This window comes from Scyliorhinus torazame, chromosome 19, assembly GCF_047496885.1.
Source record: "Scyliorhinus torazame isolate Kashiwa2021f chromosome 19, sScyTor2.1, whole genome shotgun sequence".
Classification (NCBI taxonomy): domain Eukaryota; kingdom Metazoa; phylum Chordata; class Chondrichthyes; order Carcharhiniformes; family Scyliorhinidae; genus Scyliorhinus; species Scyliorhinus torazame.
Window position 1 is genome coordinate 30,466,349 of NC_092725.1, and position 18,000 is coordinate 30,484,348.

Here is an 18,000-nt window from a genome sequence, read left to right on the forward strand (position 1 = left end):
GTCTCCCATAATAACTACCCTGTTACTTTCGCTCTTCTCCAGGATCATCTTCGCCATCCTTTCCTCTACATCCCTAGAACTATTTGGAGGCCTATAGAAAACTCCCAACAGGGTGACCTCTCCTTTCCTGTTTCTAACCTCAGCCCATACTACCTCGGAAGATGAGTCCCCATCTAGCATCCTCTCCGCCACCGTAATACTGCTCTTGACTAGCAGCGCCACACCTCCCCCTCTTTTGCCTCCTTCTCTGAGCTTACTAAAACACCTAAACCCCGGAACCTGCAACATCCATTCCTGTTCCTGCTCTATCCATGTCTCCGAAATGGCCACAACATCGAAGTCCCAGGTACCAACCCACGCTGCCAGTTCCCCTACCTTGTTTCGTATACTCCTGGCATTGAAGTAGACACACTTCAAACCACCTACCTGAACACTGGCCCCCTCCTGCGACGTCAAATCTGTGCTCCTGACCTCTATACTCTCATTCTCCCATACCCTAAAATTACAATCCAGGTTCCCATGCCCCTGCTGCATTAGTTTAAACCCCCCCAAAGAGCACTAACAAATCTCCCCCCCAGGATATTTGTGCCCCTCAGGTTCCGATGTAGACCATCCTGTCTGTAGGGGTCCCACCTTCCCCAGAAAGAGCCCCAGTTATCCGGAAATCTGAATCCCTCCCGCCTGCACCATCCCTGTAGCCACGTGTTTAAATGCTCTCTCTCCCCATTCCTCATCTCACTATCACGTGGCACGGGCAACAACCCAGAGATAACAACTCTGTTTGTTCTAGTTCTGAGCTTCCATCCTAGCTCCCTGAAAGCCTGCCTGACATCCTTGTCCCCTTTCCTACCTATGTCGTTAGTGCCAATGTGGACCACGACTTGGGGCTGCTCCCCCTCCCCCTTAAGGACCCGGAAAACACGATCCGAGACATCACGTACCCATGCACCTGGGAGGCAACATATCAAACGTGAGTCTCTCTCGCTCCCTCAAAATCTTCTATCTGTGCCCCTGACTATCGAGTCCCCAATTACTAATGCTCTGCTCCTCTCCCCCCTTCCCTTTTGAGCAACAGGGACAGACTCCGTGCCAGAGGCCCGTACCCCATGGCTTACCCCTGGTAAGTCGTCCCCCCGACAAGTATCCAAAGCGGTATACTTGTTTCTCAGGGGAACGACCGCAGGGGATCCCTGCACTGACTGCTTCTTCCCAGTCCCTCTTACAGTTACCCATCTATCTCCAATCTTTGGAGATCTCAGATGCGATTTCCTCATGCTTTGGCATTTGATAATGTTCCCTTTTGATATTCTTTACGATCCACACAGATGCGAATATCGCCATTCTTTTTCCTTACGCAAACCATGGAGTTTACATAATCGGTAGGTTCTTCTATCTTTCTGATTATTTTTAATTTTGTCATTCTGTCTCACTCCTTTTTGAGCCAATCCCAAAGAGGTGTAGGTACCCTTCTGGGTGCCTGATTCACAGGTTTTGCATCATACTCGAGTTGTATCTTGTAGGTGAATGGTAGTGTAACAAAAACTGTGAACATGTCGCTGAATTTGCTGATAAATGTTCTCAGAATCGTTGGGAGTGTTGATCCAATCCATTGTACATGCTGCATACCAACTGCGCGAGACCTAATTCTTCACAGGACTGATCATTTAAAAATGAATCCAAGCCCTCGGATACAGTACAGAATGGGACGGAGTAAACTGTGCTCTTCACCACCACACTCCGGTCACAAGCCCCATGTATTTGGAGTATTGCGTACAGTTCTGGTCACCGCATTATAGGAAGGACGTGGAAGCTTTGGAGCGGGTGCAGAGGAGATTTACCAGGATGTTGCCTGGTATGGAGGGAAAATCTTATGAGGAAAGGCTGATGGACTTGAGGTTGTTTTCGTTGGAGAGAAGAAGATTAAGAGGAGACTTAATAGAGGCATACAAAATGATCAGGGGGTTAGATAGGGTGGACAGTGAGAGTCTTCTCCCGCGGATGGAAATGGCTAGCACGAGGGGACATAGCTTTAAACTGAGGGGTAATAGATATAGGACAGAGGCCAGAGGTAGGTTCTTTACGCAAAGAGTGGTGAGGCCGTGGAATGCCCTACCTGCAACAGTAGTGAACTCGCCAACATTGAGGGCATTTAAAAGTTTATTGGATAAGCATATGGATGATAATGGCATAGTGTACGTTAGATGGCTTTTTGTTTCGGTGCAACATCGTGGGCCAAAGGGCCTGTACTGCGCTGTATCGTTCTATGTTCTATGTTCTATAACGTTTAATGTAGGAACCATTCAAGTCTCTGAGATATTTTGTGATATCTTCTAATCGGCTGAATTTTTAGATATTTAAAATCAGTCACGCTGATTAGATTGGCTTTGGCACCAGTGTCTAACTTCAATTGGACCACTGTACCGTTCACTTCAAGTGGTAGCAGCCATTTGTCCTCATCAACCGCATTTATTTTAAATGGAGGATGAGTTTGCATTTTTGTCAGTGCGGGAAATTTTTTTGATGTCTCCCAAAAAATTATTCTTCTGGGTTATTATTCCAACAAACAATGATGTTTCATCACTGGAGACTGTGTCTTCCATTGTGCTGGTCTGGGGTTGAGCTAAGAGTAACAATTCTGAGCAAAGTGATTTTTTTTTCCCTTTGCATCTGGAACAAAATTTGCCAAATGCTGGACACTGCCTTAATTTGTGCCTTGACCACATATTTTACACCAAAATACTTTGTGCTGATCTTCAACCTGTTTGTCGGTGTGCGAGGAGCTGCAGGAACTTTCCCGCCTTTTTTAAAAAGTTTCCCGTCTGCTTCAGGCCCTGCCGCTATTAGGAGCATCATGAATCTGACTGATCTCCGAAATTTACTGCAGTAAGAAACACATTAAATTGTTATTTAAACACACGGCAGTTGCTGTCCACATTACCACAAAATTGAGACTCATTGGTGGCGTCAATGACTCCATATTGTTAAATTCTTGCAGACTGCAAAATCTTCAAATTTCTGTGGCAGGCTTTTTCTTGGTGTTTCATACCTTCTAACCCTGGTACCATGTCATTTTCTTGTCGGGTGCCCTTGTTTATTACAGGAACACTTGTAGTTCAGGCTACAAACACTTTGGGCGGGATTCTCCCTTCTGGGGACTAAGTTCCCACGCCTGCGAGAAAACCGGCGCCAACCGCTATGGCGTCAACAGCCCCCGAAAGTGAGGAATTCTCCGAACTTTCGGGGGCTAGGTGGACGCCGGAGGGGTAAGCGCCACTCCAGTCAGTGCCGAAGGGATAGCGCGAGTTCATGCATGCGCGGAATGGCCGGCTTAATCTCACGCATGCGCGGAACGGCTGGCGTATTTTCGCGCATGCGCGGAACGGCTGGCGTATTTTCGCGCATGTGCGGCGGGTTCTCTTCCGCGAGCCGGCTCCCGGGCAATATGGCGGAGCCCGACGGATGCCCGGCATGGAGGAAAGAAGTCCTCCCACATCACAAGCCTGCCCACAGATCGGTAGGCCCCGATCGCGGGCGAGGCCACCATGGGCCCCCCCCCGGGTCGGATCCCCCCGCGCCCCCCTCGAGGACCCCCCTGCCCCCCCCCGCACACTTACTTGCCAGGTCCCGCCGTGCGTGAGGTGAGTAATTCACGCCGGTGGGACTGGCCAACACTGGCCGGCGGCTCAGCCCATTGGGGCCCGGAGAATCGCCGGGGGGGACCGCTGCCAATGACCCCCGACCGGCATGGCGGGAATCCCTCCGGCCCCCGAAAAACGTCGCCGGAGAAAAGGGCAGCCGGCATTGGGGCGACGGGGCGGGATTCGCGCCTCCCCGCCCCGGAGATTCTCCGACCCGGCAGGGGGTCGGAGAATCCCGGCCTTTGACTTCCTGGGCGAAATTCTCCCCCAACGGCGCGATGTCCGCCGACTGGCGCCAAAGACGGCACCAATCAGACGGGCATCGCGCCGGCCCAAAGGTGCGGAATGCTCCGCATCTTTGGCGGCCTAGCCCCAACATTGAGGGGCTAGGCCGACGCCGGAGGGATTTCCGCCCCGCCACCTGGCGGAAATGGCGTTTGTTGCCCCGCCAACTGGTGGAAATGGCGTTTGTTTCCCCGCCAGCTGGCGCGGAAATGCGGCGCGTGCGCGGGAGCGTCAGCGGCCGCTGTCAGTTTCCCGCGCTTGCGCAGTGGGGAGAGTCTCTTCTGCCTCCGCCATGGTGGAGGCCGTAGCGGAGGCGGAAAGGAAAGAGTGCCCCCACGGCACAGGCCCGCCCGCGGATCGGTGGGCCCCGATCGCGGGCCAGGCCACCGTGGGGGCCCCCCCCGGGGTCAGATCGCCCCGCGCCCCCCCCCAGGACCCCGGAGCCCGCCCACGCTGCCTGGTCCCTCCGGTAAATACCAGGTTTGATTTACGCCGGCGGGACAGGCAATTTCTGGGCGGGACTTCGGCCCATCCGGGCCGGAGAATCCAGCGGGGGGTCCCGCCAACCGGCGCGGCCCGATTCCCGCCCCCGCCCAATCTCCGGTACCGGAGACTTCGGCGGGGGCGGGATTCACGGCGGCCAACGGCCATTCTCCGACCCGGCGGGGGGTCAGAGAATGACGCCCCTTCGTTCGAGCCAGTCTGAGGTCAGCTGACTTTAACATTCACTTCTATACTAGTGAGACTCCTAGTGGTCAGTCAGTGAATTACAATGCAACCATGATATCACGACAACCCCCTCTCTTTATCCCTCTCTCCCCCACTCTGTCCTGTCTTCCGATCATTCTCTCTCCCAGTCTCTTTCCTCTCTCTATTCTCGTCTCGCTCAGTCTTTTTATTTATTCAGTTACAGTGACGCTGGCTAGACCAGCATTTATTGTCCATGCCTACAGAAGGTTGTGATAAGTGGCCTTCTTGAGCCGCTGCAGTCCTTGACATGTAGGTACACCCACTGTGCTGTTAGGGAGGGAGCTCCAGGATGTTGCCCCAGCGACAGTAAAGGAACGGCCGATACATTTCCCAGTCAGGATAGTGAGTGACTTGGAGGAGGGCCTCACTCCCCCAGTCTCCCTCCATTCTCAATCCTTCTCTTCCCCAGCCTCGCCCCTCCCCACCATCCCTTACTACCCAGTCGCTCCCATCTCTCTATCCCTCCCTCCCTCATCCTCTCTTCTCTTTCTATCCGCCCCTCTCCCTATCCCTGTCTCGCCAGTTCCACCTCTCCCTCCATCCCTCTCTCACCTTTCCCCTCCCTCTCTCACCCATTCTCTCCCCTCTATCCACCCTTCCTCTCTCCAACTCTCTCCCCCTCTCTCTACTCTCTCCCCTCTCTCTATCCCTCTCTCCACCAGTCTTTCCCTCTCGATCCCTTTATCCCCCAGCCTCTTCCCTGTCTCTATCCCTCTTTCCCCTCGTCTGTTCCTTATTTAATTCATTTATGGGATGTGGGTTGTCGCTGAGGTCAGTATTTATTTCCCATCCCTAATTGCCCCTTGAGAAGGTGGTGGGTGAGCCGCTGCTGTCTGTGTGGTGTAGGTACTCCCACAGTGCTGTTAGGGAGGGGGTTTGACCCAGCGACAGTGAAGGAACGGCTGATGTATTTCCCGGTCAGGATGGTGAGTGTGGGGTTTGGAAGGTGGGTGGGTGTTGCCCATGTGTCTGCTGCCCCTGTCCCTCTGGATGGTAGAGGTGGCGGGTTTGGAAGGGGCTGTCGAAGGAGCCTTGGCCAATCGCTGCAGAGCATCTTGTAGACGGTACACACGGCTGCTGCTGTGTGTCGGTGGTGGAGGGAGTGAATGTCTGTGGATGGGGTGTCGATCGAGCGGGGCTGCTTTGTCCTGGATGGTGTCGAGCTTCTCGAGTGTAGTTGGAGCCGCCACTCATCCAGGCAAGTGGAGAGGGTCCCATCACACTCCTGACTTGTGTCCTTGTCGATGGTGGACAGGCTTTGGGGGGGGAGAGTCAGGAGGCGATTTCCTCTCCGCAGGATTCCCAGCCTCTGACCCGCTCTTGTTCCTTATTTTATAAATTTAGAGAACCCAATTATTTTTTTCCAATTAAGGGGCAATTTAGCGCGGCCAATCCACCTCCTGCACATCTTTGGGTTGTGGGGGTGAAACCCACGCAGACACGGGGAGAATGTGCAAACTCCACACGGACAGTCTCAGAGCCGGGATTCGAACCTGGGACCTCGGCGCCGTGAGACTGCAGTGCTAACCCACTGAGCCACCCTGGCCTGCCCTGGTAGTCACAGTATTTATATGGCTGGGTCCAGTTCAGTTTCTGGTCACCCCCAGGGGTTTTATGGTGGTGGGGGCAGATGGTGGGGGATTCAGTGATTTTGATGCCGTCGAATGTCACAGTGACGATTGGCCCAGTAAAATCTAACCAGATTCTTCTCAATTCCAGGCGACTCTGGGGGTCCGTTTGCCGCGAGATTCAGACAGCGATGGATCCAGGTAAACCGGAAAGACACAAAACACACTCACACTCACTCACACTCACTCACACTCACTCACACTCATACGCATTCACACTCATTCACATGCACACTCACACCCACGCACAAACATACACACACATTCACACACACACACATACACTCACCCGCACACACACTCACACTCATTTACACTCGCACACACACACAAACACACACTCACACCCACACACACACATACACTCACCCGCACACTCATACACACACACACGCATGCACTCACACTCACTCACACTCACTCTCACACACACATGCACTCTCTCACACAGACACTCACACACTCTCGCTCATGCTCACACACACACTCAATCACTCACACACTCAAACAAACACACACTCACGCACACACTCTCACTCACTCACTGCCACACACATGCATACTGACACAAACTCACACTCACACACACTCACTCACACACACTCACACTCACTCACACACACTCACACATACAAGCACACTCACATTCACACTCACTCATTCACTCAAACACATACACACACTCACTCACACACATTTACACACACTCGCATATACAATCAGTTACACTCGCACATACTCACACTCACACCCACTCACACACACGCACACACACTGACACTCACATTCACTCACACAGAGTCACAATCACCCACATGTACACTCACTCACACGCATCTCCACACTCACAAACTCACACACACTCACAATCACACACACGCATTCACACACTCACTAACTCACACTCACACACACTCACATTCACACACACACTCACATATACACACACATTCACTCACACAGACACTCACACTCACTCACCCACACACACATTCTCAGTCACACCAACTCACATGCATGCACTCACACTCACTCACACTCACTCTCACACACACATGCACTCACTCACAGACATTCACACACTCTCGCTCATGCTCACACTCACCCACACACTCAATCACCCACACACTCAAACAAACACGCACTCACACACACACTCATAACACACTCTTACTCACTCACTGTCATACACATGCACACTGACACAAACTCACACTCACTGACACACACACACTCACGCACACCCCCTCACACGTGCACACACTCACTCCCACACTCACACACACTCACACATACAATCACACGCACATTCACACTCATACTCTCATACTCACATACACACACTCTCACACTCACACATACATTCACACTCATATTCACTTTTTCACTCAAACACATGCACCATCACATTCACACACACACACACTCACACCCATTTACACACACACATATGATCACTCACATGCAATCACATTCAAACTCACTCACAAACACACTCAAATACACTCACACACACACCCACACTCACACACACACACTCACACACGCTATCACTCACATACACATTTACACACACACTCTCATATACAATCAGTCACACTCGCACATACTCACACTTACACCCACTTACACATACACATATGCACACACACTCACATTCACTCACACACAGTCACAATCACCCACATATACACTCACTCACACACACCCTCACACATTCACAAACTCACACACACTCATAATCACACACACACATTCACTCACTCACTAACTCACACACACTCACAATCACACACACACATTCACACACTCACTAACTCACACACACTCACATTCACACACATACTCACACATACACATACGTTGACTCACACAGACACTCACACTCACCCACACACTCTCACTCACACAAACACACTCACACACATACACTCTCACACACACACTCTAAAACACACACACTCACACACACTCACTCACAAACTCTCACTCACTCACACTCACACACACTCACTCACAAACTCTCACTCACATGCACTCACACATACAACCACACTTACATTTACACTCATACTCGCACACTCATACTCACACTCACACTCACTCAACCTCCCACTCACACACACACAAGCACACACACACTCACTCACTCACACACACTCACACATACAATTACACTCACATTCACACCCATACTCTCATACTCACATACACACACTCTCACACTCACTCACTCACACACACAGACATTCACACTCACACTCATTCATTCACTCAAACACATGCACAATCACATTCACACACATTTACAAACACACTCACACATATGATTACTCTCACACGCACTCACATTCAAACTCACTGACAAACACACTCACATACACTCACACATACACGTGCTCTCACACACATACAATCACATTCACATTCACACTCATACTCTCATATACAATCAGTCACACTCGCACATACTCACACTCACACCCACTCACACACGCACACACACTCACATTCACATTCACTCACACAGAGTACCAATCACCCACATATACTCTCACTTACACACACCCTCACACATCTCCACACTCACAAACTCACACACACTCACAATCACACACACGCATTCACACACTCACTAACTCACACACACTCACATTCACACACACACTCACACACACATTCACTCACACAGACACTCACACACACTCACACACTCAATCACTCACACACTCAAACAAACACGCACTCACACATACACTCACTCACACACTCTAACTCACTCACTGTCACACACATGCACACTGACACAAACTCACACTCACACACACTCACTGACACACAGACACACTCACGCACACCCCCTCACACTTGCACACACTCACTCCCACACTCTCACTCACACACTCATACATACAATCACTCTCACATACACACTCATACTCTCATACTCACATACACACACTCTCACACTCGCACACACACATACATTCACACTCACACTCACTCTTTCACAATCACATTCACACACACACACACTCACACCCATTTACACACACACATATGATCACTCACACGCAAACACATTCAAACTCACTCACAAACACACTCACATACTCACACACACACATACAGATTCACACTCAGCCACACTCACACTCGCACACTCACACACACACACTCACACACACTATTACTCACATACACATTTACACACACACTCGCATACACAATCAGTCACACTCGCACATACTCACACTCACACCCACTTTCACACACACATGCGCGCACACACTCACACTCACATTCACTCACACACAGTCACAATCTCCCACATATACACTCACTCACAACCCCCCCACACATACACACACTCACAAACTCACAATTACACACACACATTCACACACTCACTAACTCACATTCACACACACTCACATTCACACACACACTCACACATATGGGGCAGCATGGTAGCATAGTGGTTAGCACAATTGCTTCACAGCTCCAGGGCCCCAGGTTCGATTCTGGCTTGGGTCACTGTCTGTGCGGAGTCTGCACGTCCTCCCCGTGTGTGCGTGGGTTTCCCCCGGGTGCTCCGGTTTCCTCCCACAGTCCAAAGATGTGCAGGTTAGGTGGATTGGCCATGATAAATTGCCCTTTGTGTCCAAAATTCCCCTTAGTGTTGGGTGGGGTTCCTGGCTAATGGGGATAGGGTGGAGGTGTTCGCCTTGGGTAGGGTGGTCTTTCCAAGAGCCGGTGCAGACTCGATGGGCCGAATGGCCTCCTTCTGCACTGTAAATTCTATGATAAAAAAATACACATACATTGACTCACACAGACACTCACACACACTCACTCACACACACTCACTCATGAACTCTCACTCACACAAACACGCACACTCTCACACACACACTCACTCACAGTCACGCTTACACACACTCACACTCACTCATACACTCCCATACTCTCACTCACTAACATGATCTCACATACACTCACTCACACTCACTCACACAGACTAACACCCAGACACACTCTCTCACAAACTCTCACTCACACGCACTCACATATACAATCTCACATTTATACTCACACTCACACACTCACTCTCAATCAAACATATGCATATTCATTCACACACACTCACATTCACACTCACACATTCATTCACACTCACTTCCACACACTTACACTCACACACTACCCACTCACACACTCTCACTCACACCCACACTCACACACAATCACACATTCATGCACACACACTCAATCACACTCACATACACTCACACTCACTCACACAGTCTCACACTCACATACACTCACTCACGAGCTCTCACTCACACGCGCTCACATATACAATCACACTCACATACATACACACACACCCACACACTCCACACACACTCACTCTCACATTCACAACATTCACACACACACTCACACCCACTCACACACATTCACATACTCACACTCACAGATGTTCACCCTCATACACACATTCACATTCACTCGCACACTCACACTCACACACACCATCACACCTACTCACATACTCACATACACACACACAAAGCCACACTCACACTCACACACTCACTCTCTCACACACACTCACACACACTCACATACACTCACACTGACACTCACGCTCGCTCACACACAGTCACACACATACCCACTGACACACACACACTCACTCACACACATTCACTCACACACGCTCTCACACACACTCAGGCCACCGTTGGCCCCCCCAGGGTCGGATCCCCCTGCTCCCCCTGAGGTGCACACACACACATGCACACACACTCACATTCACTCACACACAGTCACAATCACACACATATACACTCACTCACACACACCCTCACACACACACACTCACAATCACACACATTCACAATCAAACACACACACTCACTAACTCACACTCACACACTTGCATTCACACACACACTCGCACATACACATACATTCACTCACACAGACACTCACACACATTCATTCACACACACACACACTCTCACACACACCACTCACACACACGCACTCTCACACACACTCACTCACTCACTCACACTCACACACACTCACTCACGAACTCTCACTCACATGAATTCACACATACAATCATACTTACATTTGCACTCATACTCACACACTTATATTCACACTCACACTCACTCGCACACTCACACACACACACACACAAATACACACACTCTCACACTCACTCATACACTCCCATACTCTCACTCACTAACATGATCTCACACACACTCTCTCACACTCACTCACTCATTCACAGGCACACACACGCTCACTCACACTCACTCCCACAGACTAACACCCAGACACTCTCTCTAACGAACTCTCACTCACACACACACTCACACAAAACTCCCACACACTCACTCACACACTCTCATTCACTCACACACACACTCACATACACACTCTCGAATGCACACTCACACACATGCTCTCACTCACACACACACTACTCACTCACACACTCTCACTCACATACTCTCGCTCACACACTCACACACATACCCACGCATACATTCACACACACTCACACACACAATCACGCACTCACGCGTACACACTCAATCACACTCACACACACTCTCACTCACACACACACTCTCATTCAGTCACACACACACTCACATTTACTCACACACACACTCACACACACTCACACTCACACAATCACACTCACATTCAGTCACACACACACACACACACTCACATTTACTCACACACACACTCACACACACTCACACTCACACAATCACACTCACATTCAGTCACACACACACACACACTCACATTTACTCACACACACACTCACACTCACACAATCACACTCACATACTCACACACTCATTCACACATACACGCACTCGCACACACATTCACACACACACGCTCACACACACACGCATACACACAGACTCACATGCTCCCACGCTCACTCACACACAGCGGTAATGGTGTTGCGCACTCGTCCTCTCCGACCCCACAGCCCACCTCCTGGCCACCGTGCTCTCCCACCCCGGCGCTGGACACTATCCGTACGCAGCCACTCTCCGCTGCCACCACGCCAGGTTCACTATTTGTGAGAACACACGTGGACCGTGCCGTCAGGAACTCGGCCCATGGGAGGCCGAGAATCGTGGGTGGGCCCACTAATAATACGCAAATGGTATTTAAACAGTGTGCGGCTCGCGTCGCATTGACGCCATTTTCCAGATGACGGAGCATCGCGATTTGGCGTCAAACGGGCGCCTGCCGTGATTTCGGCGTCGGCAAGTGGATAATCCCGCCCCTCATTTCACAAACTCACACTCTTCCTTATTCTCACGCACACATTCCCTCTCGCTCACACTCACTCACACACCTTGTCACACATACTTTTACTCGCACACGCTCTCTCTCACTCACTCACTCTCACACATACTCACAAACTCACTCTCTTTCGCACAGACATTCGTACACCCTCTCACATGCTCTCAAACACACACTCACTCACACACTCACCCTCGCACTCACACCCACACACACACACACACTCACACTGGCACTCACACTCACTCACACACTCACCCTCGCACTCACACCCACCCACACACACTCACACTCACCCTGGCACTCATACCCACCCACACACCCACTCACACCCACACACACTCACCCTGGCACTCACACCCACCCACACACATACTCACACTCACCCTGGCACTCACACCCACCCACACACACACTCACACCCACCCACACACACTCACACTCACCCTGGCACTCACACCCACACACACACACTCACACCCACACACTCACACCCACACACACACACACTCACACTCACCCACACACACTCACACTCACCCTGGCACTCACACCCACCCACACACACACTCACACTCACCCACACACACTCACACTCACCCTGGCACTCCCACCCACCCCCACACACACTCACACCCACACACACTCACACTCACCCACACACACTCACACTCACCCTGGCACTCCCACCCACCCCCACACACACTCACACCCACACACACTCACACTCACTCACACACACTCACACTCACCCTGGCACTCACACCCACCCACACAAATACTCACACTCACACCCACCCACACAAATACTCACACTCACACCCACCCACACAAATACTCACACTCACACTAACCCTGGCACTCACCCACACACACTCACACCCACATACACACACACACAGGGCTGGATTCTCCGATTTTCAGGCTATGCTCTGTTGCCGGCGTGTGGAACGGTGGCCTTTTATGACCGAAAGAGTGGCGCAAAACGGCCACCAATCGTACGCCTGGTGGGGCCTAGCAGGCGGGCAGCTGAGATCACCCGGCTCCAGCTGCAGAAAAGGCCGGAGAATTGCCGGGCCCGGTGGAGGTGAATGCGCTCGGCGACAATCTGCAGCGTTCGCGCCGTACAACACGGGGCCGGCCATGCGCAGTCCCGACCCGCCACCTGGGACCCCTCAGGCCATCCCTGGACACCCCCCTGTTACTGCCGCGACCCCGGAAGAAGCCCCCGGCCAACGGCACAACTCTCAGCGCACTATGGCGATGTGGGGCACTTTCTGTCCCCCCCCCCCTCTCTCTCCCTCAGCAGCCACGGAGCCAGTTTCACGACTTTTGAAAGCACAAGTGTACCGCGCGGTCAGGAACTCGGCCCATCGGAGGCGGAGCAGTGGGGGGGCCCTGGAGAATACCGGGTCAGGCCCGCTAATGATAAGCAAACGGTGTTTAGTGTAGGTGCGTCTCGGACCACATCGACGCCACGATCAAGGTGACGGAGAATTGCGATTTGGCGTCAAATCAGGGCCCACCGTGATGGTGGCTTCGGAACCTATTCTCCGCCGAATCGCATTTCCCAATTTCGGCATCAGCCAACGCAGAATCCTGCTCACTATTTCTCACTCTCGCACCTTCCCTCACACACTCTCACAAACACACACACACACACACACTCTCTGTCTCGCAGACAATTCCATTCTCCTTCACACTCATACACACCCACTCACACGGTGGTGCAGTGGGTTAGCCCTGCTGCCTCACGGCGCCGAGGTCCCAGGCTCGATCCCGGCTCTGGGTCACTGTCCGTGTGGAGTTTGCACATTCTCCCCGTGTCTGCGTGGGTTTCGCCCCCACCACCCAAAGATGTGCAGGTGAGGTGGATTGGCCGCGCTAAATTGCCCCTTAATTGGAAAAAATAATAATTGGGTACTCTAAATTTAAAAAAATCCACACCCACTCACACACACAATCTCTCTCACACACTCAAACATAATCACACCATCCCTCACAATCGCACCCACAATTATACTCTCCCTCACACTCACTCTCACACACACACACAATCTCTCTCGCACACACACACACTCTCACACATATGCACATTCACACACACTCACGCAAACACTTTCACACACAATGCATTGTGGTTAATTTGAATTTGGGACAATGGGAGTGAACGGGAAAGGGTTTGGGTCCATTGGGGTTGTGTACAGTGGGAATGAATGGGAAGGGGTTTGGGTCCATTGGGATTGTGTACAGTGGGAGTGAATGGGAAGGGGTTTGGGCCCATTGGGACTGTGTACAGTGGGAGTGAACGGGAAGGGGTTTGGGTCCATTGGGGTTGTGTACAGTGGGAATGAATGGGAAGGGGTTTGGGTCCATTGGGATTGTGTACAGTGGGAGTGAACGGGAAGGGGTTTGAGTCCATTGGGATTGTGTACAGTGGGAATGAATGGGAAGGGGTTTGGGTCCATTGGGATTGTGTACAGTAGGAGTGAACGGGAAGGTATTTGGGTCCATTGGGATTGTGTACAGTGGGAGTGAATGGGAAGGGGTTTGGGCCCATTGGGATTGTGTACAGTGGGAGTGAACGGGAAGGGGTTTGGGTCCAGTGGGGTTGTGTACAGAGGGAGTGAACGGGAAGGGGTTTGGGTCCATTGGGATTGTGTAGAGTGGGAGTGAACGGGAAGGGTTTGGACCCATTGGGATTGTGTACAGTGGGAGTGAACGGGAAGGGGTTTGGGTCCATTGGGATTGCGCACAGTGGGAGTGAACAGGAAGTGGTTTGGGTCCATTGGGATTGTGTACAGTGGGAGTGAACGGGAAGGGGTTTGGGTCCGTTGGGATTGTGTAAAGTGGGAGTGAATGGGAAGGGGTTTGGGTCCATTGGGATTGTGTACAGTGGGAGTGAATGGGAAGATGTTTGGGTCCGTTGGGATTGTGTAAAGTGGGAATGAATGGGAAGGGGTTTGGGTCCATTGGGATTGTGTACAGTGGGAGTGAACGGGAAGGGGTTTGGGTCCATTGGGATTGTGTACAGTGGGAGTGAACGGGAAGGCGTTTGGGTCCATTGGGATTGTGTACAGTGGGAGTGAACGGGAAGGGGTTTGGGACCATTGGGATTGTGTACAGTGGGAGTGAACGGGAAGGGGTTTGGGTCCATTGGGATTGTGTACATTGGGAGTGAATGGGAAGGCGTTTGGGTCCATTGGGACTGTGTACAGTGGGAGCAAACGGGAAGGGGTTTGGGTCCATTGGGATTGTGTACAGTGGGAGTGAACGGGAAGGCGTTTGGGTCCATTGGGATTGTGTACAGTGGGAGTGAACGGGAAGGGGTTTGGGTCCATTGGGACTGTGTACAGTGGGAGTGAGCGGGAAGGGGTTTGGGTCCATTGGGATTGTGTACATTGGGAGTGAACGGGAAGGGGTTTGGGTCCATTGGCATTGTGTACAGTGGGAGTGAATGGGAAGGGGTTTGGATCCATTGGGATTGTGTACATTGGGAGTGAATGGGAATGCGTTTGGGTCCATTGGGGTTGTGTACAGTGGGAGTGAATGGGAAGGGTTTGTGTCCATTGGAATTGTGTACAGTGGGAGTGAACGGAAGGTGTTTGGGACCATTGGGATTGTGTACAGTGGGAGTGAACGGGAAGGGTTTGTGTCCATTGGAATTGGGTACAGTGGGAGTGAATGGGAAGGGGTTTGGGTCCATTGGGATTGTGTACATTGGGAGTGAACGGGAAGGCGTTTCGATCCATTGGGAGTGTGTACAGTGGGAGTGAACGGGAAGGGTTTGTGTCCATTGGAATTGTGTACAGTGGGAGTGAATGGGAAGGGGTTTGGGTCCATTGGGATTGTGTACAGTGGGAGTGAACGGGAAGGGGTTTGGGTCCATTGGAATAGTGTACAGTGGGAGTGAATGGGAAGGGGTTTGGGTCCATTGGGATTGTGTACAGTGGGAGTGATCGGGAAGGGGTTTCGGTCCATTGGAATTGTGTACAGTGGGAGTGAATGGGAAGGGGTTTGGGTCCATTGGGATTGTGTACAGTGGGAGTGAACGGAAGGGTTTGGGATGGGGATTGTGTACAGTGGGAGCAAACGGGAAGGGGTTTGGGTCCATTGGGATTGTGTACAGTGGGAGTGAATGGGAAGGGGTTTGGCTCCATTGGGATTGTGTACAGTGGGAGTGAACGGGAAGGGGTTTGGGTCCATTGGGATTGTGTACAGTGGGAGTGAACGGAAGGGTTTGGGATGGGGATTGTGTACAGTGGGAGCAAACGGGAAGGGGTTTGGGTCCATTGGGATTGTGTACAGTGGGAGTGAATGGGAAGGGGTTTGGCTCCATTGGGATTGTGTACAGTGGGAGTGAACGGGAAGGGGTTTGGGTCCATTGGGATTGTGTACAGTGGGAGTGAACGGGAAGGGTTTTGGGTCCATTGGGATTGTGTACAGTGGGAGTGAACGGGAAGGGGTTTGGGTCCATTGGGATTGTGTACAGTGGGAGTGAACGGGAAGGGGTTTGGGTCCATTGGGATTGTGTACAGTGGGAGTGAACGTGAAGGGTTTGGGATGAGGATTATTACTTTTTTTCTTCCTGTTGATCTCCAGCTAGGGATTGTGAGCTCTGGATTATACACTGGGTGTACTGCTGACAACATGGGTTACTACACCAATGTGGTCCGAATGATGGACTGGCTGAGAGGGAAGGTGACAGATCTCGAGTTTGATTAGCTGCCTCACGTCCGGATGGACCCAGATTCCCAGCAGCTGGACTTCAATAGGAACCTGCTCCAGATGCAGGACCAGCCTGTCTCATCCCTCCGACTCACAGTGAAACATTCCCTGATCCCGAGTGTGGGAAAATCACCATCATTCCATCCAGAAACCCTGTGCTGAAGTTGAGAATATCCAGGCTGCTGCTGGAAATGTAATTTTAAATAAAGTGGAAATTCCCCTGTTGTGGATTCTGATCAGAATTAACATTTAATTTAACCATCTGCAAATTTATTGGAGCTGAACTTGATGCACTCAATCACTCACTCAATCACTCAATCACTCAATCACTCACTCAATCACTCAATCACTCACTCACTCACTCACTCACTCAGTCACTCACTCAATCACTCAATCACTCACTCACTCAATCACTCAATCACTCACTCACTCAATCACTCAATCACTCACTCAATCACTCACTCAATCACTCACTCAATCACTCACTCACTCAATCACTCAATCACTCACTCACTCACTCACTCACTCTCTCACTCAATCACTCACTCACTCACTCACTCACTCATGCACTCACTCATTCACTCAGTCACTCAGTCACTCATTCACTT

General features: G+C 51.3%; 1 protein-coding gene across 1 annotated transcript in view; it reads left to right on the top strand.

Moving 5' to 3' along the window:
• LOC140395884 (complement factor B-like) overlaps positions 1 to 17,617 on the top strand; it is a 411,298-nt gene extending 393,681 nt beyond the window's left edge. Inside the window, exons 15-16 of the mRNA XM_072483955.1 lie at positions 6,393 to 6,442; positions 17,267 to 17,617. Coding sequence (XP_072340056.1) covers positions 6,393 to 6,442; positions 17,267 to 17,389 — 173 coding nt within the window. The 3' untranslated portion in view covers positions 17,390 to 17,617. The remainder of the gene's footprint in view (positions 1 to 6,392; positions 6,443 to 17,266) is intronic.
• Positions 17,618 to 18,000: the final 383 nt, after the last annotated feature.